This window comes from Mesocricetus auratus, unplaced genomic scaffold, assembly GCF_017639785.1.
Source record: "Mesocricetus auratus isolate SY011 unplaced genomic scaffold, BCM_Maur_2.0 Super-Scaffold_100027, whole genome shotgun sequence".
Taxonomy (NCBI): Eukaryota; Metazoa; Chordata; class Mammalia; order Rodentia; family Cricetidae; genus Mesocricetus; species Mesocricetus auratus.
In genome coordinates this window covers 2,230,963-2,256,551 of record NW_024429208.1, presented here as the reverse complement: position 1 = coordinate 2,256,551, position 25,589 = coordinate 2,230,963, and the positions used below count along the sequence as shown (strand labels likewise).

General features: G+C 50.6%; 1 protein-coding gene across 1 annotated transcript in view; it reads right to left on the bottom strand.

Moving 5' to 3' along the window:
• Positions 1-4,312: 4,312 nt before the first annotated feature.
• The window catches only part of Btnl2 (butyrophilin like 2), a 29,952-nt gene continuing 8,675 nt past the window's right edge, over positions 4,313-25,589 (bottom strand). The window contains exons 5-20 of the mRNA XM_040732525.1: positions 25,045-25,065; positions 24,031-24,378; positions 21,682-21,960; positions 20,692-20,787; positions 19,602-19,661; positions 19,439-19,518; positions 13,153-13,232; positions 12,540-12,643; positions 10,215-10,562; positions 8,867-9,148; positions 8,542-8,742; positions 8,058-8,078; positions 7,951-7,977; positions 7,748-7,774; positions 5,844-5,870; positions 4,313-5,053 (exon numbers count right to left, since the gene is read on the bottom strand). Coding sequence (XP_040588459.1) covers positions 4,530-5,053; positions 5,844-5,870; positions 7,748-7,774; positions 7,951-7,977; positions 8,058-8,078; positions 8,542-8,742; positions 8,867-9,148; positions 10,215-10,562; positions 12,540-12,643; positions 13,153-13,232; positions 19,439-19,518; positions 19,602-19,661; positions 20,692-20,787; positions 21,682-21,960; positions 24,031-24,378; positions 25,045-25,065 — 2,525 coding nt within the window. The 3' untranslated portion in view covers positions 4,313-4,529. The remainder of the gene's footprint in view (positions 5,054-5,843; positions 5,871-7,747; positions 7,775-7,950; positions 7,978-8,057; positions 8,079-8,541; positions 8,743-8,866; positions 9,149-10,214; positions 10,563-12,539; positions 12,644-13,152; positions 13,233-19,438; positions 19,519-19,601; positions 19,662-20,691; positions 20,788-21,681; positions 21,961-24,030; positions 24,379-25,044; positions 25,066-25,589) is intronic.

Here is a 25,589-nt window from a genome sequence, read left to right as displayed (position 1 = left end):
TTTGCCTCAAATAAAAGAAAAAAAAAAGACTGTGACTCTCTGAGTCCCTCCCTAATCCTTCCTGTGTGTCTCTCTGTCCATATTCCTGGGTCTCTGTCCTCTCTGGGGCTAATTCCTGTCAAACTAGTCCCTGGCTCTGCCCCCTGAACTAAGGTTAATTTTATTAAGAGTCTCAGAGTTTCGCAGTGTGGTCAAATATCCCATAATAGAAGTGGCAACACCGTGAGGAGCTGGACAGACAGGCAAAGGCCCTGGGTCACTGGACCACAGCCTGATAAGGGTCTCAGAGACCCATCAAGGGGGCCTAAGTAAACGTGAATGTGAGTTTCATCCGTCATGTTGGATGAGACACACCCATCCTCACGCTCCAAGAAGACTGCCCAGTACACACCCTAACACAGCGTGGTGGCCCAGAAGCGGTTTTATGTTAGTCTTCCCACCCCTGGTCACACGCATGCACACACACACACACACACACACACACACACACACACACACGCACACACCCAGGCCCCTGTCTTCGCAGCACCTGACCTCTTTCTCCTAGCATCACTACCCCGAGACAAAGACCTGCTGACCCAGCACACAGGGCAGGGAGTAAAACTCTCATTGGTCCATGGGGCAGAGCCAAGGTCCTCCCGTGGTCACATGCCTCCCTTTAGATAAGATGAGTTCAGGGTGTGCCTGGGTCCAGAGTCACAGCCTGATGGCTTGCAAGAGTCCTCTGCAGACTGAGATGGAGGGGGGGGGGACACTGGGACATGGGTTCTGTCCCCTGCTCTCCTTCACCCGAGGCTGAGCCCAAACATGGGGAGCAGACTCTGAGACGGACAGAGAGTGACTCACCAGCGTGGTCAAGTCCCCCCCCCCAGTTCTCAAAAGAACACACATGGGCACTAGCAGAATCAGCATTTGAATTATTTAATCAGCATTTGAATTTTCCACAGGAGAAGCCAGTCCTTTCCCAGGTGAATTCTAATGTCCCGGAATGCACTTTTGTACATTTTGTTTGACCTAGTGTTTCCTATTCCTTTCCTTACTAAGTACGGATGCTAGAATTAATTACTCTAAATATACTTCCCATGGTGCGGACTAGAGGTGTTCGCCGTACAACTATTGTCTTCTGGAGCAGATAGGAGGTTCCAGTCTCTGCCCTCCCTGTACTTCCCATGGTGCGGACTAGAGGTGTTCACCGTACAACTATTGTCTTCTGGAGCAGATAGGAGGTTCCAGTCTCTGCCCTCCCACAGGGATTTCTGAACACACACGTGGGTGGCACAGGGCGGCTGTGAGGAATGAGGCACGGAGTTCATGTGAGGCTTTCCCGATTTCATTCTCATTATTGAAAGGGTAAACTAAACTCAGAGGCTTCACTTCTAATAATGTAGAAATAAAGGGACCAGACCCTCACTCAGCCCCTGCTTTATCAGCCATGACAGACTACAGAAAAGACATGTAGGCCTGTGACACAAGGAAACTCCAGATCCTCTGGCCTCCCAGAGCCTGGGGTCAAAACTGAACACAAAGAAACTCCAGACCACCCTCCTCCCCAGCCTCCTAGATGCTTGGTTCCTGGGAACTGTTTGGCCACAAAAGAAACTCCAGGGGAAACCAAAACCTCCCCTGTAGTCTCCAGGGTACAGTTCTGAAAACTATCGGTATCTACGTACAACAGGCCACCTGCAAGTAACAAGACAATGCCATAGAAACCACAGAATGTTCCCTCTCAGCGCTGACCAATGAGAATAATGGGTACACAGGTATTACACGCCGAAAACATGACTTTGAAAAATTTCTTGATTGTTCCCCCAAATGTCAACCAATCAGAAACCAACCCGTACCTACTGATGTAGTCCTGTAACTTTCGTCTTTAAAACCTAGCAGTAGACAGGGGACTTCACCCCCTCTGGAGGCTGCTGGGACGGCTAGCCAGACGGGGTCCCTGTCACGGGTGGATGAACAATCACTAAACCTTGCTTTTGCAGTTTAGTGGGTCTGTCTTCCTGGTGGTCTCTGGGGAACTTTGCAACTTGGGCACAACAATTGTAACACATTCCCACCCTCCCCAGGCTGGTCTGCATGCAAGTCCCCAGGCTAGCCCCAGGATGATCCCCAAGAGGGACTGCATCCTGGTTCACACGCTGGTCCCCAGGCTGGACCCTAGCATGGTCTGCATTCTGTTTAGCAGGTTGTGGAAGCTTCAGAAGGCAGGACATAGCGTGAGGAAGACTTTTGCTGAGGTGCAGGCTTGAAGTTTATGGCATGGCACTAGGCTCTGTTCTCACGTGTAAAGAGAAGCTTTTTCCTTGCTAGCCGCTTTGGTTTATCCCCCGCCAGTCACCTGGGCTCTGCCGCATTGTAGTCCCCAAATAACACACAAGACGCTGTATTAATTATGAAGCTGTTGGCCTTGCTTGTTTCTTACTGGCTAGCTCTGACTTAAGTAATTACCCCATAATTGTTAATCTAAGTATGTCTCTTACTGGAGAATAGTTCCGGGCTTCCTACCCCATGGCGGTTACATGTCGACTCTCTTGTGTTTCTCCTTCCCAGAGTCCTCCTGGACTCCTAGTCCCTCCTATCTAGATTCCCTATAGGCCAGACAGTGCTTTATTGACAAATGCACAGGACTTCCCCAACACTCACAGCTTCTTGTTCTGAACAGACTTGAGATGGGAGCCCCAGCTGGTGTGCTCACCCAACCATGGAGCTCCCTGCTGCTCTGCAATCCTTGTCATGATGGACTGTGTCCCCTCAGAACCCGAGCCAGATAAATGCTTCTGGCCTGAGTTCTTTCTCATCCCTTTGGATGCTGTTTTAGGACTGTGCTCAAGGGCACCCGTAAAGAAGCTGTTTATTGCCACCTTTTTTTTTTATGAAACACACATAGATACAGAGCTTTAAAAACTTGTGGAGTAAGTTCACGGAGTCGTTTTTACTTATGTCCAATCTAATGCTGTAGTTGCTCTAATTTTACAATGCTAAGGTTTGCCTTTCTTGGGTCATTTCATAGTAACTCGGTTAAGAAAACTGGTTGTGGGTGGGGCAGCAGTGGCGCACTCCTTTAATCCCAGCACTCGGGAGGCAGAGGCAGGCGGATCTCTTGTGAGTTCGAGACCAGCCTGGTCTACAGAGTGAGTTCCAGGACAGCCAGGGTTACACAGAGAAACCCTGTCTTGAAAAACAAAACAACAGCAACAACAACAACAAAAACGCACACACACATACAAACAAAATCTGGTTGTCCTGGTTTGGTTCTCTGCTGCTGTGGTAAAGACTATGACTGTGGTAGTTAGAATAAAAATGGCCCCCACAGGCTCATATATCTGAATGCTTAGTCACCAGGAAGTGGCACCATTTGAAAGGATTAGAAGGATTAAGAGGTGCAGCCTTGTTGGAGGAAGTGCGTCACTGGGGATGGGCTTTGAAGTTTCAAAAGCCCAAGGTCTCCTCTGGAGGCTTTGCAGACCAGGATATAAGCTCTCAGCTACTTCCCCAGTGCCAAGTGTGCTGCCGTGCTCTCTGCCGTGATGATAATGGACTATGCTTCCAAAATCGTAAGCCAGCCCCATTAAATGGTGTCTTTCACAAGAGTTGCATGGCCATGGCGTCTTTTCACAGCAATGACAGTGGCCAAGGGCAGCTTGGAGAGTAGAGACTCACAGGTCACACTCCATCACTGAGGGAAGGTCAGGGCTGGAACTCAGGCAGGAGCTGATGCAGAGGCTACAAAGAAGTTGCGTACCAGCTTGCTCCTCAAAGCTTGTTCAGTTTGCTTTCTTACATACCCCAGGGCCATCTGACAGAGTGTGTGTGTGTATGTGTGTGTGTGGAACCATCTAGAGTGAGCTAGGTCTTTCCATTTCAGTCGAGAAAATGTCTTACAGACTTACCTACAGTCCAATCTGACAGGGACAGCTTCTTACCTGAGGATTCCTCTTCCCAGATGACTCTAGCTTGAGTCAAATTGACAAAGACCTAACCAGCACGCTGCTGGTATATAGCATGTTAGATATAAACAAAGAACAACACTAGAGTACACTATATATGTGCATGAGAATGGCCCTATTTTGTCCTAAATAATGATGATGATGATGATGGTGGTGGTAATAATAATGCCACTAAACTGGGCGTTGGTGGTGCACGCCTTTAATCCCAGCACTCGGGCAGGAGGCCAGCCTGGTCAACAGAGTGAGTTCCAGAACAGCTTCCAAAACACTAAAGAGAAACCCTGTCTGGAAAAAAATTAATAATAATGCCACTGGTGTATATGCAGGGAGCAAGTGTGCTATCAGACTCAGGAAGCCATGGATTCATTTATCTTAGATTTATATAAAAAGGAAGACTATTAATAATCACAACACTATGTGAGGCACAGTGTCTTTTCTGCGGGCCGTCTTAGAAACCTAGGTCCAGAAACTGGCCATAGAGGCTCATGGAGTCCCAGGTAATTGGCTTCCCAGCCAGAGGTCCCTGTGCCTGCCCAGGAGGACCAGAGTCCTAGAGTTTACAGGGTCCTTTGTGCTCTGTCACTTGGGACTGTGCGATGGAGAGAGGTCTGCGGGATTATGCGTGAAGTAAGGATAGAGGGAGCCCAGGAATCTGGCCTGGGTGAAGGAGAAGATGTGGGTCTCATCCGTCATGTTGTAGAAAGAAAGGTCGTTGTCCTCCTGGTCCAAGAAGATTGCAATCTTCCAGGGCCGAGTCCCCAGCAGCAGAGGCTCTTCCAGAGACACGGTTTGGGAACAGAAGGTGAGAGCCCTGTACTCATCTCCCTTCTTCTCCAGGACCCTAAACTTCCTCAGGGGTTCTCTGGATGGTGCATCCTGGTTGGACAGCTCGTAAACACCGAGGGTCCATTCCTCAGTGTCCCCGACACACACCTCCCAGTAGTATCTCCCCAACATGAAGCCTTCTTGGTACAGCGTGATGATGTTGTGGTCATCTCGCGGGTGGCTGAGGAGTGGTTGTGCTGTCTCCTCTCTGCTGCTCTCTTCTGCCTCGGGGCTAGATTTGTCCTGGTGAGGCATTTCATGATTTATCCTCACAGGAGCTGCGGGGGAGGAGGAGAGGGGAGGGGGATGGGAGGAAGATGAGGGAGGAGGGGGAGGGAGGAGGGAGAAGGGGGAGGAGGGAAGAGGGAGGAGACTAAGTCACAGTTGTAATGTTTCTATACCAATAACTCTGTGTCCAAAGTGAGCGTTGTGTGCAGGAGGCTACCGGACGGGTGAAGTGTTAAGGAAACTGGGTGTGGGGAGGGTGCGGGGCGACGCTCCTGAGGTGTGGGGCCAGGCTCTCACAGCGCATTCTGAGCTCTGCATCTCATTCTATCTTATCTATGCTACAGTCTCGGGAGAGTTTGGAGTGAGCCAGCACTTGGTAAATCAGAGCCTCGTTCGTCTCTCATGGAAGGGCTGGTCACAAGCTGACGGCACAAACTGAAGCTGAGCGCTCTTGCCACTAGGAGCAGTGTTTCCTTCGTCAGGCATCTCCTGAGTAAGGAGCCGCGGTTCCCGAGCCCAGCGGACAGGACGGATGGACGCCACTGACAAGAGTGCTGGGCCAGTGTGTGGAGAAAGAGAGCAGAGCCAGTGTGGCTGAGCCTGGCAAAGGCTTGCAGCAGGATCGCACAGCAGGGTCCCTCCCTCCCCTCCCCACCCTCAGCCTGAACAACAAGGGTCTGTTAGGAAGATCACACAAGACGCCAGAGGGCCAACCGGAGAGGCTGCCTGCTCAGCAGTCCACCTGGCATGCACAAGGCTTCACGCCCGGCTTTCACACTCATCTCCAAAATGAGGGAGCAGCCCCAGAGAGTCGAGGCAAGCGAGAGCAAGTCGACTCACCCAGCTGGAACAGCTCCTTCCTCCAGTCTGGAAGAGAGCAGAGAAACAGGTGCTGGATCTGGGCCCCGAGGAACAGAGAGGAGGCGCCTGACCCCCCCCCACCCCCGTGCGTTCTCCTCTCTTAAGTCCCTCGGACTTTCTAATGTCTGCAAACTCCCGCAGGCAAGAGGCTCTCTATGATGACTCAGGGGCTACTCCCTGGAGCCTCGGTGCTGGGGATGGGGGTGAGGGTGGAGTAGGGGTGAGGGTAGGCATGGGTGCTAAGCTCCTCTTGCTCAGATGCAGCAGCTGTTGGGCCTCAGGTTTTACTTAGAAGTTAGACATGTCCATGTCCACAGCCCCGGGAGGAGCAGAGGTTATGACTTTCATTTCTTAACAGACACAGCACTGTGGTCTCTCATTGAAGCTCCCTCCACAAGAAATTTAACATCTAATATATAGAGCCATGAGGACAGGCGTCGGGGAGAGCGCCCTCCCCATGCAGTGAAGGAGAAAGGCTGACACACCCCCATCTCTCCTGCAGTGAAGGGGAATGGCCAACCCCAGCTGACCGAGCTCTCTGCTTCAGAACCACAGGAAGTGTTTTAACAATATTTGTTTTTAAATTTTATTTTATGTGTCTTTTTAAGTGTTTGCCTGCATGTATGTATGTGCACTACATGAGTGCAGTGCCAGCAGAGGCCAGAAGAGGGCAGTGGATCCCCTGGGACTGAAGTTACAGAAGACTGTGAGCCACAGTATATAGGCCATGGGATCTGAACTCTTTGCAAAAGTAGCCATTGCTACTGAGGCATCTCCCCAGCCCGAGGTTTCTCCCAGGCCCCTGAGGTGTCTCTCAGGCCCTGAGGTGTCTCCCAGCCCCAGTTGAAACAACTTAGAACAAATCGTTAGAGTCTCAGCAGAAGCTGCTTACCGAACTGTCCATCACCCTGGAGGGTCCACCTGTCTGTCAGCTTCTCCCAGCACTCAGGCTGCCTGGAACAGCCTAGTTTCTAGTTTATGCTCTTTGGGGACTTTCAATTTCCACAGGGTCATAGATGACAGCTGTGCCACTACGCATGGCACAGTGTCTGATGTATGGAAATTGCACAGATGGGAATCAAAGAATGACCTAGTGTGGTTGTGCACTCCATCTCTCTCTGTCTGTCTCTCTGTCTCTCTCTCACACACACACACACACACACACACACCATACACATAACATACACTCAGTCACATACACGTCTTACTCAGGCACACATCACATACATACTTCCACACATGCACGCACACACACATATCACACACTCACATAGTCACTCACACATATGCACACACTCATGCACGCATCACACGCATTCACTCCACACAGACACTCACACTCGTCACATGCCACGCAGCCACACAAACACCATGCACACTCATGCACACATCACACGCACATGTACACACACATCACATGCACACACGCATATGCACACACATTATACACACGCAGTCTCTCACACATTTACACACGTCACACACATGCATATACACACACTCATACACATATCACATAAACACATGCACACAGTAAGTAAATAGTTATCCCTCCTTTTTTCTTAGCTACAGGAAACAAGGGATTGCCTGAACCCCCAACACAAATGATTACGACTTTCTGGGCACGGTGACGCACACCTGAAATCCTAGCATTTGGGAGGCAGAGGCAGGAGACCTAGGAGCTCACACCTAGCCTTAGCTACATAGCATGTGGTCCAGCCTCGTAGTGGGAGGTCCTGACTCAAAAATGTTTTTTTCCGTTACTCTGTAAGTTGACAGCCAGTAAAGTGTGCGTGTGTGAGCGCATGCGTGTTTAGGTTCCCGGGTAGCATGCCCATTGTTTTAGAGTTGCTGGCAAGATCCATTGCCCACGGGCCACTTACCAGGGTACAGCAGGGCTTTCTTCCAGTCTGCAACAGAGCATACCCGAGACGGTTGAGTACCGACCTGTGGCCTCACTTCCCCCTTTCCCTCTCGCTTTTCCACACCAGCCATCATTAAACACTTTAGTCCCCCCATCCCCGCCCCAGGGTACGGAGGGGGAGCTGGCATCAGGGTGTCGGGTGCAGGACACCTGGCCTCTTACCTTCTTTGTACAGCGCCTTCCGCCGATCTGAAAGAAACAACACTCCGTGAGTGGCAGCGAAGAGAAGCGAACGCTACGGAGCAAGCGGGAGGAGAAGCCACACTCACCCAGCTCGGCCTGGAGGTCATCTGAAAGAAAGGGAAGCCGTGAAATCCATCACTCGGGGCTCTCAGCCACCCTGAGTCCGGAGAATGAACTAGGGTGGGCTTTCCCTTGGGGGGTGAGCATGCGCACATGGCCACCACCGTAAGCCCATAAAGTGCCCTGGGAGCTTGGGGCGTCTGAGGGCTTCCCCTCAAGCAGGCTCTTGACCCATCCCTGGGCAAAGAAATGGCGGCACCCTCCGGAGGAAGGGTGGGATGTGGGCGCGTGGGGCGGGGTGTGGCTGGCACGGGCTGTGGTTTGACCCTGCAGCAACTTCAGAGCCTGAGGTCCACTCACTCCCTTTGGCCCTCTCTAGTCCTCCGCCCTGGCTGTGGCTCTGTGGAGAACTCGCACCATCCCCCCTGCGCCTCCCTAGCTCCTTTGATTCCCACCCCCCCAGCCTTTCCGCAGCCCCCCGACTCACTCTGGGGTCCCCACCTACGATACCTCTTTTCTTCAGGGCGGTTTCCTTTTCCTTCCTCATCTGCTGCGTTTCCTGCTCTGCCTCTGACTTTTCCTTCTTCTCTTGCTTTTTGGCTTGGTGCTGTTTCCAGGCAGCGAGGCTGGTCCCAGCGAACAGGACCAGTAGTACAGGGAGCAGGCAAAACAGAGCTACTTTCCATGGAGAAGTCCTTGGGAAGAAGGGCTCTGACGGGGCGTGCAGACAGACGGACGGACAGACGGACAGACGGTCAGAAACCGGCCAGAGGCGGCTCCTCCCAGTGCCCCCCTCACCCCCAGCTCCCTGCCTGGGAGTTTGGTCCTCACTGACCTGGGAGCATGATGGCCCTCACTTCCTCCTGGTCATGGAGGGGGTTTTGGATAGAGCAGGCCACTTTGCCCGCAGTTCTATCCGTGACCAAGAGAGACGCTTCCACGTGGAAGAGCCCGTCTCCGTCTTGGGTCTGCGCCTCGGAGGAGGACGGAAGAGCCTCCCCAGCACCGTCTCTCCATCGCACCCTGGGTTTTGGGAACCAGCCGCTTGAGGAACAGGACACCCGGATCCCATTGTTCTCGGGCCCTGTCATGCGAACCAGAGGGGCAGAGCCTAACCCTGAGGAGAGAAGACACCTGCTTGAGGCCAGAGTGCAGTGAGTGAGGGAAGGTGACCTTGCTGTACTGAAGAGCGGGCGGGGGGGGGGGGGGCGGGGGCGGGAAGGACTCAGAGGTCAGCCGAGGCTGCCCCGAGACTCCGTCTGATCTTAGCTCACTGTGGTTTGCACGGGCTTGGACCCGGAGAGGTTAGGGGTCGTCCTAGGAAAAAGTTAAAACTTGAAAATGGGGCTAATTGTATTTTCTGTCTTGATGTACTGAGCGTCACGGTCAGAGGTGTCAGTGTTACTACTGAGCATCCTGTCTGGGATCTTGCAGGGTATGGAGACGGGCTCAGAGGGTTGGACAAATGCATCACACAGTAGCGTGATTCTTGTGCAACCATGAGGACCTGAGTTCACCTCCCCAAGCCCACATGAAAGCCTGGGTGTGGGGGCTCAGGGACCAGAGACGGGTGGGTTGCTGGGCTCACTGGCCACCCAGCCTAGATGAGTTGGTCAGTGAGAGCCCTGTCTCAGAAAAGAAGGTGGACAGTGACCTGAGAGTGACCTCTGCCTTCATACATACACAATTATACACATATGTGCACTTACACACACACACACACTCACACCTCTTAGGTTCAGAAATGTTAAGTCTGTGATGTTAACCTCTGATGGCAGACATTCCTACTCTCACTGGGCACTGCAGTGATGCCCCACAGTCTTTTTTTAATTTTCATATTTTTAAAAATTTTTTAAAGATTTATTTATTATGTATACAGTGTTCTACCAGCATGTATTCCTGCTGGCCAGAAGATGGCGCCAGATCTCATTACAGCTGGTTGTGAGCCACCATGTGGTTTGCTGGGAACTGAACTCAGGACCTCTGGAAAGAGCAGTCAGTGCTCTTCACCTCTGAGCCATCTCTCTGGTCTTACTCTCACCAGACACCGCAGTGATGCCCCCACAGGACACATCGACACATCCAGGATCACAGGCAGCTCAAGGCTGCTCATAAGGAGGGTTCCGGACAGTTTGCTCTTTGTCTTATCATCACAGCCAGCGCCCTGTGCCGAGCTCACATACCTGTGACACGCAGCTCGATCGTGACCTCTTGGGAGGTGGCACCGTGTGTAACCTGGCAGTGATACAGGCCATCGTCAGAAGCCTGGACCTGTCGTATCTGCAGAGCCACGCTCCCCGTGTCGATGGCGTCTCTCACCAGCCGGGTTCTTCCTTGGTACTCCGGCATCTGCACTTGCTCCTGCCCGTCGTGGAACACCAGCACAGCAGGGGTGAGCTGGGCACGGTACCAGCGGATGTGCATGTGAGATGCGCTCTGTGCAGGAGACAGCTGGCAGGGCAGGGTGACATCAGTCCCAAGCAGGACCCTGATGGGATCATCTGGTCCCCTCACAGAAAACGAAGACACTTCTGGGACCAGAGACAGATTACGGAAGCAAGTTAGAGATGTCAGACGTCAAACAAACACAAAAAGAAAACACAAACTATCCTGATCTTTCGTTTTTAGGGAACTGAACGTATTTCTCTTTATATTACTTTCTAAAAGTATTAAACTTTAAGCTGGGTGGTGGTGGCACATACCTTTAATCCCAGCACTCAGGAGACAGGGGGAGGCAGATCTCTGTGAGTCCCAGACCAGCCTCGTCTACAGAGCGAGTTCCAAGACAGAGCTACGCAGAGAAACTCTGTCTCATAAAAAGTATTACATTTTAATAGATAGAATATTAATAGTTATATAAATGTGTATAGATATCTGTGTGTGTGTGTGTGTGTGTGTGTGTGTGTTCTTGGGACTTTTACAACATCAACACTTATTCAGAAATGTCAGCTCCTTCAGTATTTTGAATCTACTGAAATACAGGACCTTATCTCATTGTAAGGTTTAGGAAATGGACATTCTTCAGGTATGCCAACATAGCCAAGATCACAAAAAAACAAAGGCAGGAGCGAGAGAGAGAGAGAGAGAGAGAGAGAGAGAGAGAGAGAGAGAGAGAGAGAGAGAGAGAGAGAGAGAGAGGGAGAGAGAGAGAGAGAGAGAAGAGAGAGAGAGAGAAAGAGAGACAGACAGACAGACAGACAGACAGACAGACAGAGACCTATAAACCTAAAATGAGGTGACTCTGAGCCAAGGAGAGTTCAGGCAGGGGCAGCTGTGCTGGGGAACTTTGTGTGTACACAGAGTTGACAGCCCTGGCTATCACCCCAGAGAATGTGACGCTCTGGGTCAGGAACACCGCAGTGGCCATTGCTGACTGGGGGCGGGGAGGCTTTTTTCAGTTTACATTGCTTCCAAATATGGGGTGCCTCTGTGACTTCAGAGGATGTGTTCTCATCTACCTAACACGGGTGTCAGTGTACATAGATGCCATATATGTACAATTTAGAAAGATGGTTTCACTCTGGGTGAAGCCACAGTGCAGAGGGGAATCACGGTTTCACACAATTGCAATCAAGCATCAGTTTTGGCAATGGAGGACTTCCAACTATTTTAGTACATATCGTTAGTTATGCCCTATTATTTATTTTTGACAATCTATACCACTATAAACAATTGCTATAAACAATCCTATAATAAACTTCTCGCACATGCACACACATACACACATACACACACACACACACACACACATGAATACATACATCTATACATACACAGATTCCCCCCACACACAAAAGTGTTTTTACACAAAACTTTACAGAATTTTGAATCAGCATTTATGGACATTAGTGTTTGATGGTAGACCAGTTGTCTAGCATGTGTTTGATGGTAGACCAGTTGTCTAGCACATCCAGCTCTGGGCTTCATCTGGATTTTTATATTTACCACCTGACATCAGATTCAGGAAATAACACCCGACTGTGCCATTCACATGATCTCCTTTCTGAGTTCTCTCTGGACTCTGGGAACTTCACCTAGAGGGTGTTTCTGCTTATGAAGGAAGGGCCAGTGTCCCAGAGAGAATAAGTGACTTATTCAAGGTCACAGCCAAGAATTCTGAATCCAAACTCTTTGTTCTCCTATGCACACAGAACCCCACAAGGCACACCTTTCCTGGCCACAGTGGCCCAAACCAACCCTCGAACCACAAGCCAAACCAACCACCTCCCCTTTGAGCTACTTCTCGTCTGGTAGCTGGCCACAGCTAGGAGGAAACCGACACACCCTGTGACCCTCACGAAGGCTGTGTCCACAGACACAGGAGGTGTCAACAGGCTGACCTACCCGCACTCAGTAAAGGGTTAGGTAAATGTCACCGTTCTGGGTTTTATAAGGAAAAAAAACTACCCAATAGACCAGGGAGGACATTTCCTTGTCTGAGTGACTTGAGAGAAGCCATCCGAAACCAAGACAATAAGCACAGAGCAGGAGGAGGCAAGAGCACTGACCTCCCGAGGCTCCGGTGGACGCCAGGAGGAGCAGAGGGAGGAGGCAGCCGGCTGGAGGGGAGGTGGGACAGCCCTTCATCTCCACAGGACAAGGACAAGGCCAGGTTCACCTGAAGGAGGGCAAAGGGTGGAAAAACCCCCAGTTCAGAGACTTAACGTCTCTAACTGTGTCTCCCACCAAGCCCTTAAGACAAAACTCACCAAACCCCACCCCTCCTCAAGGCCTTTCCTGTCCTCCCTTAATTCTGGAGACCAACAGTTTCCATGGGCGTGGGTAACTGCCAAGCATTTTCTGTGCCGGGGTGTGTGGGGGGGGCTCTCTTGCCTTTCAGTGGGTCCGTGGTCTCCCAGGGGATCTCAGGGCTGGATTCCCTGAGTTCAGTGCGAGGCATCGGAGTCTCACAAGGATGTGGGCTACCCCCACATCCAGTCTGTAGTCACTCTCTTCTTTCATTTATGCATTTATTTATTCTTCTATTTGTTCATTTACTTTCTTGTTTCCCCGATAAAGGGACCATTTCTCACTACATCCTCATGACTTCAAACCCCGCCCCCCGGCCCCCAATACCCCCCTTTGGACAGACCTGCTGACAGCCACAAGCTCCTCACTCACCGTTGGGACTGAGCTGTGGGTTCCTGGGAGCTCCTGGGATCCTCGGCGATCTGAAGCCTGGCCCTGGCGACCATCTGCACCTGTGTAACCGTGGGTGTAGGTGTGTCAGTTTTCAAAGATGTTCTTTGCATGGAGGACACACAGGATTCCCTCCCCCAAGGCTCCCCCCAGGCTCTGGCTTTAGTTTCTCCCAGAGGAGTCTAGGAGGAAGCTGCCATCATCTCCAGCTCTTCAGTTACTCCAAGAGTGGACAATAAAAGCCCGAGGGACTTTGCACTGGGCTGAGTCATAAAGAAAGGAACTGTAAACCACTTTGGAGACTTCTCACTATAAGCTGCCTCCTACATTACCAGGAGAGGCAATCAGGTCTGAGGGTCACTCACATGGTTAACTGATTTAGAGACTAAAGTCAAGCTTTCTTCTTCCTCTGCTCCATGACTGACTTCTGACAGAATGCGTAGTACCCCAGTTACTGACCTCTGACAGAATGTTCAGCGCCTCAGTTACACGAACTACACAAGACCGTGTCTCAAACAAAACCAAAATGACAACCGACAGAGGGCTCTGTCAACCCTCAATAGATCTGCATTTAAGAAATGTATGTCACGTGTATGGGTGTTTTGTCCACATGCATGCGTGTGTACCACATGTGTGCAGAGTCCGTGGAGGACAGAAGGGGAATGTCAGATGCCCAGAACCAGAGTTACAGGCAGTTGTGAGCTGCCGTGTGAGGAAACAGAGGTACCAAGGAGTCCTGTAGCTCACCCCAAATCCTAAGCATAGGCAATGATGTCAGGAGACTAACCCAAACCATGAGGTTCTAAGATTCCGAGACCCAGGTCACTAACTGGAACACGTACAGGTGCACCTCATAACCACGTAATTATTGCTGTTCCGTTGTCCGTATTGAAGCTCTCTTTTCTAATCTTCTTTCACCTTCGGCTGATGGCAGGGGGCTGACTCCTGGCGTTTCCTGGGAGGAGCGTCTTGCCTCCAGTTCTCTGAATCCCTTAAATGTCCACCTAAGCCCTCCTCCCAGACCCTGAGCCTCCAGCAAGACTTACAGGAGAGCCCAGAAGGTGAGCTGGGAGGCAGGGCAGGGTTACCCTGTCTGGCTCCCTCTCTGAGATAGTGAGGTGGGGGAGGGCTCCCAGAAGCATTCATCTCTCTAGGAACTTAGACAATGAGAGTTTTGCACGAGCCTCCCTTAGATGATGGGTAAGAAGTGAGAGAAGGTTCACAGCATGAACCCTGGGGGTGGGCAGAAGACAAGCAGAGTCCTTTGTCATACGGGAAGGTGTGTGGGGGGGATTCAAGATGAACGAAGCTCGAAACTGCCGTTTCTCCCTCCGTTTGCCTCCCCTATCTTAGGATAACGTGTTCTCATGCCCAAGGAGGGATTAGAGAGGCCGTGGGCAGACTAAGGACCTGTCTCTGGGAAAGGGAATGGAAGGGTCTTCGTGGGAGTGACAAAGGTGTCCCTGGCATTCCTTGGAGGAATGTACTGCTGGTACTGCCATTGTCTGAGAGCCCCAGGAGACCATTTCTTAGCACCACCATGAACCCCTCGGCCACACCCCTCTTACCTTGCCAGTCTCCTTGTCGTGTTTCCCAGTGTTTGCAGGACCTCCCCCTCTGGACCTCGCTGCTCCCCAGCCTAGGGAAGACAGGGTACTCCCTGCGCTTCTCTCTGCCGAGAGACCTCTTCACCCTGCTTCTGCTTCCACGTGGGGCTCAGGGGAAAACCTTCCACGCCTCTAGACGTGGGGCTCAGGGGAAAACCTACCACGCCTCTAGACGTGGCTCCTACTATTTTCTGTATAGAAGGATTAAGTCACAAGGTGAATTTGCAAACATGCCTTGGTTACTCCTAAGGTCCTCATCTAACACGACAATTCATTGGGTTGCACATCAGGGTAAATATATAGCTTCTTAAAGGAACGTGCTTTCATGATCTCCCTGGCCTCTCCTCGCACACACACACACCCTTCCAAGAGTACACCACCATTGCAATCAAGAAGTCACTTGCTTTAAAAGCCTGTCTGCTGTAAAATCCCACTGGCCTGTCAGCCTGCACTTGTGCTGTAACATTCTGTGATGGTGGGAGGTCCCTGGGGCAATAATGATGCCGCACTCGGAAGGCTCCAGGCCCGTTGTCCTGACGCCCTCCACTCTGGTTCTACCCCCATGGATTCCTCAGTAGTGACTGGCCTCTTGGATCACACCCGGGGCATGGTGGGTACAGACAAGCATGCTCTCCTGCTTGCACGCCAGAGGAAGGAGCTGGGAGGGTATGGATCCCGTTTCTCAGAGGCCGTGCGGGTGTATCGGGATGGGATGGAGCAGGAGGGGGGGTCGTCCACTAAAGGTCAAAGGGAGTTAACGAAGGACTGCACGTCCGAGGGGACAGCAGGCAGCCGTGCAAGCGTTTCTTCAGAAAAGGCGATGCCTCTGAGGAAGCCGACGTCAGCTAAAGGTGATAGTGAGAATGTTATAGAAGACAGATGAGCGTCTTGTTGGGCTTGGGGGGAGGATGGGGTATTTTTACCCTGTAGAAAGCCAGGAAAAAAGCTCCAGGCAGGAACTTGAGGCAGGAACTGAAGCAGAGGCCACAAAACAAAGGGAGGGATGGCTGCTTCCTGGCTCCCCCCCCGTGGCTTGCTCAGTCTGCTTTTTTATATGGCTCAGGACCGCCTGTCCAGGGAGGGCGCCACCCACAGAGGACTGGGCTCCACAGGACAACCTGGTGGAAGTGGCTTTCTCAGTTGAGGCTCCCTCGTCCCAGATAAACTTAGGTTGTGTCAAGTTGACAAAACAAAAAACAAACAAAAAAAGAAAGAAAGAAAAAACAACCAGCACATGTTAGAGAAAAACAGATGTGTACCTTTGGAGATGGCCAATATCTTGGATATGCTGGATTTGGCCTAAATGGTCTTGATAAGTTGATGCAGTCATTATGTTGTGCTTCGAAACTGAACCAGGTTTTTAATGGTTTCTTTAAAAAAAAAAAAGATTTTATTTTACTTATTAAGTGTACACTGTTCTGCCTGCATGTATGCCAGCAGGCCAGAAGAGGGCACCAGATCTCATTATGGATGCTGAAAATTGAACTCAGGACCTCTGGAAGAGCAGCCAGCGCTCTTAAACCTCTGAGCCTTCTCTCCAGGCCTCCAAACCAGGGTTTTTGCTTTGTTCGTTTACTTATTTTTGTTTCCAGACAGAGTTTCTCTGTGTAACAGCACTAGCTGTCCTGGAACTCAATCTGTAGACCGGGCTGGCTCTGAACTCAGAGATCTGCTTGCCTCTGCCTCCCGAGTGCTGGGATTACACGTGTGGGCCACCATTGCCTGGCCCATGCCAGTTTTTAAAAGTCTGTTTTAAATCAGGCACTTCATTTCAGTCCACCCTTTGAAACACAGACAGTCTTTCTCACTTGTATCTCATCTTCAGCGGATGCTGCCCTGGCGTGGTTCATTTCGTGCATCCTTATTCCCCATTAACCTTTGCCAAACATTTTGTTTTTATGAGACAGGGTCTCCTCGTGTGGCCCTGGCTGTCCCAGAGCTTGCTATGTAGACCAAGCTGGCCTTGAACTCACAGAGATCTGCCTCATTAAAGGTCTGCACCACCACGCCCAGTCCTTTACTGAAAAAAAATTTTTTAATGAAAGGGGTGTGGGAAAAGCATTTTGTTAGACAAGAACACTGACGGCCTAGGCTGGCAAAATATCTTAAGTGTGGAAAGGGACAGAAAATCGTTTAAAAGGGAAAATACAGAATAGTCAAACGCATTTGCTGTGCCTTCAAGTTTTAAATACGCCTGGAGCATATATAAATCAAAGCAAAAGTATACAGTTCCTATGGTAAAGCCATCTTCCTTTCTAAAAATAATGTTTTTATTGATCTTCGAGAATTATTGTGTTCAGTGTGTTTTGATCGTATCCACTCTCCTCCCCCAACTCCTCTGAGATCTACTGCAACCTCCTGACTCACCCAACATTGCATTTTCCTTCTCTCTCTCTCTCTCTCTCTCTCTCTCTCTCTCTCTCTCTCTCTCTCTCTCTCCACACTACACTTGGGAGTGGGGCCTGCCCTGTAGCCCTGCAGCCCATGGTCAGTAAAGCAAGGACCACACTATTAAGAACACCAATCCTTCTAGCCGCTATCAAATGCAGATAGATCCTGGGGGGGGGCAGGACTTTGCGCCCACCCCCTCCCCCACACTGTTTGCCCATCTTCTTTATTGCATGTTTAAGAGGAAGACACGGAGTCCATTAGGTGGTGAAGGAGTGTACCATCTCCGGAAGAGGTCAGAGGCCTCCTGCGGTCTCAGAACTGATCTCATTGTCATTATCAGGTGGTTGAGCTCCGAGTGTATACACGGCGAGCCTGACCTTTAGAAGCAGTTGGCTGGTGGTCTAATGTGCTAATCTTCTGCTCACACAACCCTGCTGGTTAATTATATATTCGCCCTTATCTGCCATCCTCTCCCCGGGCAGCCTTTGCTCTTCTTTTCTGCCTAGCTGAGGCTTTCTCGCTTCTACTTTGGACTCCCAGGCTGTGTTCCTTCAGGAGGCGTCTACGCAGAGCTGGTTCCTGCCCCTTTGGCTTGGATCTGTTCCACTTCACTTAGGACCAAGTTCACGCACACGCTTGTTTCCATGTTCCGAAGAGTGTGTGGCAGCACTTCTCGGGCAGCCCCGGGAAGATGGCTTGTGCCTCAGAGTATTTACTGTTGTCCAGAACTTTGTCCTCCTTAACTGGCCGTGGTGTGGTGGCAAATATTACTGGAGGGGTTATAATTAAAAAACAATAACAACAAAAAACGATGCAGTCAAGTTTCATGACATCTCTTCCATCCAGGAAATGGGGGGGGGTGAGCCCAATAAAACTTATCTGAGACTTAAAGGCGAACTCGTGTGCACTCTTAAAATCAGTGTGCCTGTGTACTTGGGGATACCGGGTCCTCCCTGCAGGATACAACATCCTGGCACTGCTGTTCTCATGTGGGTGCTGGTTACACGGGTCCACTGGCGTTTGTAAGGACATGAAGATGCGATGTGACAGTAAAAGGAATGCATTGCCAATAAAAAAAAAAAAAAGAAAGCCACCAGGACTCGGTCACGCCCAGCTGCTTTTATTGCTCATGGAATCTCCACTAGGGCATTAAAAAAAGCAAATTTAGAGAAGAATTACGAAGAGTGTGGTGGCTTTTTGAACGAGATCCGCATGGCTCATACACTTGAGGGCTTAGTGCCCAGCTGGTGGATCTGCCTGGACGGGTTAGGAGGTGTGACCTTGTGGGAGCAACTGTGTCACTGGTGTGGTTGGGTCCTGAGGAGCCCAAAGTGCACGCCACTCCTAGTTAGCTCTCTGCGTGTCATCCTCGTGGACCGGATGTGAGCTCTCAGCCGCCGCTCCATGCCTGCCCGCCCGCCACCATGCTCCCTCCAGCCATGAGCCCCAGACTAAATACTTTCTTTTATAAGTTACCTTGGTCATGGTGTTTTGTCACAACAATAGAACGGTAACTAATTTAAGAAGTTACTGGTTTAGGCGTGGAACCTTGGTGTTCCGTGAGACATCAATACATGGCATAGATAGGTATAAAATACCGTATGAGGAATTTAAGTATTAGCATTTTTTCTGACTTTTTTTATTGCCCTTCCATGACCCAGCTACAGACACACTTGGATAGAGAGCACACAGCAGGCTTTGGCCTGACTTTTTTAAAAATTATTTTTATTTTATTTGTATGGATGCGATGCCTGCATGTGTCTGTGCACCAGGTGCATGCCTGGTGCCCTCAGAGGCTAGGACACCAGATCCCCTGGAACTGGGTCAGACCCAGGTCCTCTGCAGGGACAGCCAGTGCTCCTAACGGCTGAGCCGTTTCTCCAGCCCTTGCTCTGATTCGTAGTGTTGGTACGGGGTCTTCCGTAACTGTGAGTCACAGTCATTTCTCTCTCTCGTGGGAAAAGAAAAAGAAACCCTCTCCTCCCACCTGCAGGTGGGTGCTTTGTCCCTCTGGAGCTCCTGAACAGGACATTTCTCGAAGGAAAAAAATGCCCATCCAGGTCTCAGACGAGTGGCATTTCTCTCCAGATCTAGATTCCCTTCTTATCCTCAGGATGGGTCCAGGAGAGGATGAGGAGATGAAGCTGCTGTGCACGGGCAAGGGATGGTCCCAGGCCGTGGGGACAGCAGAAGGGGGGGAAGGGAGAGAAGATGCCGTGGGCTGTGTGTGAGGCGATGATGGGCTGGCTCCGAGGTAGAGCGCCCCCCACTGCGAGCCGCAGGAATGGGTCCCTGCCCTTTTTGGACAACAGCAGGTGACGCCACCGCTTTGCCAGGGCAGGGTTGCTCCCTGAGTGGAAAGGTGGGAAGAAGGTTGGGGGGTTCAGAAAGCGGGTGCACCGGGCTTGCATGAGCTCTTCAGAGCTTCTGGTCAGAGGGAAGCCTGGTTCTCGTCATTCTTGAGATTTTGCTGATTGTTGTGGTGTTTTTGGTCTGGAAGGAAACACAAGGGGACAAGGTTACAGGTGCCATGGATGGAGAGAGAGAAAGGAGAGGTAAGGCTGGGGCAGACAGAGCAGTGTTGGAGGGCTTCTGGCTGTGCGTAGGACTGAGATGGAATGCCGACGAACCACGGAGCCCAGAACCCCTACAGAAAAATACAGAAGGATTTAGCAAAGAGGAACATCACTGGGTGTGAAAAACCAGCCACACAGTTTTCAGTTAGGATACGTTTGTGGAGCTGGGTGATAGAAGAGGCAGGCCACATCTGTGAATAATGCATAGAAACTAGAGATAAACGCTAGGCTTCTGCCCTGAAAAACGATTTTTAAAAGTGATAGGTTCCACTGTGGCATCTTTCTTACACAGATGTCACCAAGCTTTGCTGTCATTCTTGCTTCTTTCCCACTGCCCGTCTTTGTCTCTTTTTCCAACTTCCTTGAAAACCCATTTGCTTTTATTATTTTATGTCTGTGAATGTTTTGCCTCACGTATGTCTGTGAACCATGCAAGTCTGGTGCCTGCGGAGGCCAGAAGAAGGTGTCAGTGCCCTCGAACTGGAGTCACAGGCGGTTGTGAACCACCGTGTGGGTGCCGGGAACTGAACTCAGGTCCTCTGCAAGAGCAGCCAGTGCTCTTTAACTCCCAAGCCATCTATCTCTCCAGCCCCCTCCTAACCTCCTTCTGGGTCCTCTTCTCCATCCGCACTGAGGTATCATGACCTCATTTTCACCTCGAGGCCGGATAAGGCTGAGAGATCCCAACTACCAAGATCCCAACTACCAGGATCCCAAGGGAGCCTCACATTTCCCGGAGCCAACTCTCTAGCCCCCCCACCCCCACTCCCCCACCCTTACCCCGCACCCCCGTTAATGTGTTTTAACACCATTGCTGTTGCATCTGTAAACTCCAAGCTCACTCATCTTGGAACCTTGACGACACGAATGTAAGCCAGGGACTCTTGCGACTCATCAGCTACTGAAGAAATGGCCAAGTGCCTGTCCAGCTCTATCCACCCACTTACCTTTGGAGCTGTGCTTCTCCTTGATCAGGTCAAAGGCCATGGCAAGAGGCAGCAGCAGAACAGGCAGGGCCATCCATAACAAAGCTATCCTGGAGTCTGAAATGCAAGCCCCAGCAAGTCGTGAGACTTGGCAAATGGGAAGATGTCTCTTTTCGCGGGAGCAGCCTGAGGGCTGGGTCTCCCTGGCTTCACTGAAGCCAAGCGGAAGAAGCCAAATTTAGCTTTGGTGCCCCGCCCACTTTCCTCCTCTGCTTCCGATTACATCACCGAATGACAGAATGATTGGCCTAACTATTGTGGTGAAATGTAAACCCTCCCAGGAGTTAGACTTGAGGAAAATTAATTTCTAGTGCAGAAAAAATTCACGAGAGAGGAGAAGGGGGAGAGAGAGAGACAGACAGACAGAGGAATGTTGTTCTTAGGTGACCTGAGGACAAACTTTGCAGGAGACATTTATTTATTTATTTACTTACTTACTTACTTATCTATTGATTTTTTGAGACAGGGTTTCTCTGTGTAGCTCTTGTAGACCAAGCTGGTCTCGAACTTACAGAGATCCTCCTGCCTCTGCCTCCCGAGTGCTGGGACTAAAGGCATGTGCCACCACTGCCTGGCGACATTGATCTATTTTTTTTTAAGATTTATTTAAAAAATACCCCGCCAAAGAGGAGAAAATAAAATAGGAGGAAAAGAAGAAAAGAAGGAGACAAGAGGAGGAGGAAGAGAGAGAGGAAGGAGGAGGAAGAGGAAGAGGAGGAGGGGAGGAGGAGGAGGAGGAAGGCAGGACAGCAGCAGCAGCAGCAGGAGGAGGCTGAGACCTGCAATCCCAGCACTCACTATGTGGAGGCGGGAGGATCAGAAGTCCTGGGCCAGTCTGAGCACATGAAATCTCTCAAACAAACAAACAAACAAACAAAAAACCGCAGCTGCCTGCAAGTTCCTGGCAGTCCGCTTTGGCACGCACTTCCCACCACAGAGGAAGACACCCACCTGAGAGAGGAAGATGCGCAACTTTCTCCTCGCCTCCAGGGAGGCTGACGGAGCAGGTCACATTCACCAAGGAGCTGTTGGTGACCAGCAGGAGCGTCTCCACCTGGAACAGCCCCTGGCTTCCTTGGTGGAAGGTCTCGGAAAGCGATGGTGCAGCCCTTCCGGCCATGTCCCTCCACTGCACGTGGGGCCGCGGGAACCACCCTTCGGACACACACCTCAGCTGCGCGCCTCCATTCTTCAGCACCTCCCGGGTGATCCGTGGGGTGGAACCCACCGCTGGGGGGGACAGAGACCAAGACAGCAGAGATGAAGCCTGGCGCGCTTCCCCGAGGGAGCGGGAGGAGAGAGAGGCTTGGGGAGGACAGCAGAGCTCTCGGTAAAATTTCATATAAATATATATATTATTGTAACCTCAACTCCCATCTCTTTCTTCCCCCTGGCCCTGAAAACAAAGTGGCTTTGATGAGATTTGAGACACATGGGCAGCTTGGAAGAAACTGGCTAGGAGATGTTTCTCAAAGCAGAGGCAGAAAGTGGTGTAGAAATCTTCCAGGCATTTCACGATTTCATGCGTCTGCCCATTAATTTAGACTGGGAGTCGGAGAGAGAAATATGAAGGATAGCAAGATTTGGGCCTATGTCCCTGGTGGACCTTGCGTGCCTTGTAGAACTGGTTCTGGGGTAATTAGTGCCTGCTATCCTCAGAGCACAGCAAGTCTCCTCAGTCTTTGCGAGTTCTGTGCTGAGTCTTCAAATCACTACACTTCCTGGAAACGGTGTGGTTCCCAGAATCTCAGTAACACTGTGGAATGACTCGTCTTGCGTAAAATCGTGGGGGATATTCTCAGATTTCCTGGAACCTATGGCTACCTTATGGAGGTGCTTGAGAGTCCTACTTTCCTGATGGTCCTATACTTAAAATTTTAAACCGCTGGGAGCGCCTGGTACTGCCAGTCTGGCCAAGAACTCTCTGCTACTGCTAAATGGACGCAGTATCAAAATGCCTTCCAAATTCTTTATCTCTGTACCCAGAGATTAGCACAGCTCTCAGACCTCATCGGACAAGTTTCTCTGTGCAGCGAGTGGTGGTTAAGACAGAAGCTCACAAGAGTCAAAGCACAGAGAAGTTTCAGTGGGGCTGCTCAGCCATAAGTGGGACATCTGTGCCCGGCTCCCAACCACCATGGAGGAGTGAAGTAGGGAGGGAGGTCGTAAGAGTCAGAGGTTTGGGGTGGGCACTGGAACTGTCTGAACATGACAGGAACACTGTCCTCACAAGACCTGCACAAGATCGAGCCTGTCAGCATTGCAGCACAGAGGGAGGGGATCACGAGCCCCACCCCTAACTGAGGAGCTGTGGACAGTTCATGGCTTCAGGGGAGGGGGTGAGACAGTTCTCTTTGAGGGCGTGGCTCCTGGTAGGCAGACCACGCTCCAGTCGATGGCTCCACTCCCAAGAGTACATGGACAGCTCGAATTGGAGTTGATGGGTTATTGAATTAAGAGAGACACAGAGAGAGAGACAGAGAGAGAGAGACTAGGAAGTTGGAGGGTAAAGAAGGGGTGGTGGATATTGGAGGAGTTAAGTGGGGGAGTTGGGGGTGGATGTGATTAAAAAAAAACACATGGTTTGAAATTCTCAGAGAATATGTGGTGATGCACTGTTTATGATCTAACAAAGCCACTGGGGATCAAAATGCAAAGCTAGCCACAGCTGTAGAGCCAGGTAGTGGAGATGCACACCTTTAAAATCCCAGCAGCCATACGAGCTAGCCACAGAAACCAGGTGGTGGGGGCACACACCTTTAATCCCAGGACTCAGAAGTCAGAAGCAGATGGATCTCTGGGAGTCCAAGACCACCCTGGGTTACACGAGAGTGAATCAGACAAAAAGAATAACAGAGCTCACACCTTTAATCCCAGCACTGGGGGGGGGGTTAAAGGGAAGAAGTGAAGGGTCTCGTGTGAGATTTGGTTTCCAGACAGGGAGAGCATTGCACTCTGAGGATTCGTGGACACAGGATCACCCATTTCGCTAAGTCTGCGGTAGAGGTCAGAGCTAGTGGCTTGGTTGCACTGCTTTTCTGATCTTCAGCTTGAAACCCAATATTTGTCTGTGGGTTTTTATTATTCATGTTACAAGAATTAGTAAAAGATATTTATTTAAAACCTTCAAACCAGCATCCCAGAAGTACCTACAGTGGTTGCTACACTGAAAGTTCAATATAAACTTGAAAATGAATGAGCATGGTGAATAGTTTGGGTACCAGAGAGATCTCCCAGGAACCAGCATCTGTCACAGCATTAAGAGGCTGGAGAAGCCAAAGACCCACCCGGAATCCTTACCCATCACCTGCACATCCACAAGGGCCTCCTGGTAGACACCATCTTTCCCAAAAAGGCACCGGTACTGCCCATCGTCTGAAGTTCTGGCGTCCTGAATCCGCAGGGTCAGCCTCCCCTGGTGGATTGTGTCACTCATGACCACAGTCCTCCCTCTGTACTCCGCCATCTGCTCTCCAGCCGAGCGGGCCCCGTCCACATACACATGGACTGTGGAGTAATAGTGGGACCGGACCCACCTCACCTCCATGCTCTGAGCATCAGCTTGAGGTGACAGGTGACAAGTTAACTCTATGTTCTCTCCGAGTCGGACAAGAATGGGCCGGGAAGGTCCAATCACCCTCGAGGTGGCTGTTAAATAAACCGGACAGAGAACAAGGAATGAACCAACATGGAGAAGCATCGCTACCAACACGGGCATCTCCTGTGAGGTTCAGAACCTGCAAGGACCCCAGCGGAGGAACGAGGCTCAGGGTCACATTTGGAGGAAGGTGGGACTCTTGGGCTCAGGATGCCATGTTTAAGGGAAAGCCTTGCTAGTTTAAGCGCGGGCCACACACCAAGATGATTTTTACCACAAAAACTCTCCAGAATAAAATGAATCCTCCATCTCTTCAAATCGGGCTGACTTTACACACCACACCAGTCCATGAGTTGGAGTTTAAACTATAAAATTTACCCTAAGATTGTTGTGGGATTAAATGGAGGCTCTTTGGCGATCATGCAACAGAGGATAGGTTCGGGAGATGTGAGGGTGTGGGGATCCACACCACCCTTGGTCTCTGGCTAAAAGTGTGTGTCAGTTGAGTGTGTAACAACAAACTCTTCCCTACGTCTGTGTCTGCAGGAGGCTGCGGAGGTCTGAGCCTTGCCAATCATTCATTCCCTCTCACATGAATTCCCTCTCACACCGCTGCACCAGCACCAGGAGAGCCCTGCCTCTCTTTCTCACGGGGGTCATGAGGTGTCCCTGTTGCTTTCCATGCTCTCCCCTTCCCCAGGGAGGTTCTCACTCACCCAGCTCTGTCTGGAGTTTCTCTGGAGAAAGAATGAGAAAAACAGTTTAAGGAGTTTGGTCTAAAAGAAAGAAAGGAAACCATCCCCAGAAATAAAGACAAGCTTTACATTTTATTTAAGAGCTCAATTTTTTGTTTGTTTGTGTTTTTGGTTTTGGTTTTGGTTTTGGTTTTACCAGACAGGGTTTCTCTGTATTGCTTTGGAGGCTGTCGGAGCAGCCCAGCCTCGAACTCATAGAGATCCGCCTGCCTCTGCCTCCTGAGTGCTGGGATTAAAGGCGTGCACCACCAATGCCCAGCATCTCAATTTTTTCTTAAAAAATACGAAAAGCAGAAAAATAATTCTCCCCCAAGGATCATCTGTTGATACGGATTTTACTTTTTTGCACAATAAAAAGCTGTCAATTCTATTACCAACAGTTCAGTTTGCTTCTGCTGATATTAAGTGATGGTAAAAAAAATACATATTACTTTTATAAATAAACACTAAGTATGAAGCACATGGCCTCAAACAAGTATCGCATAGAATTCCAAACTGGGCTCTAT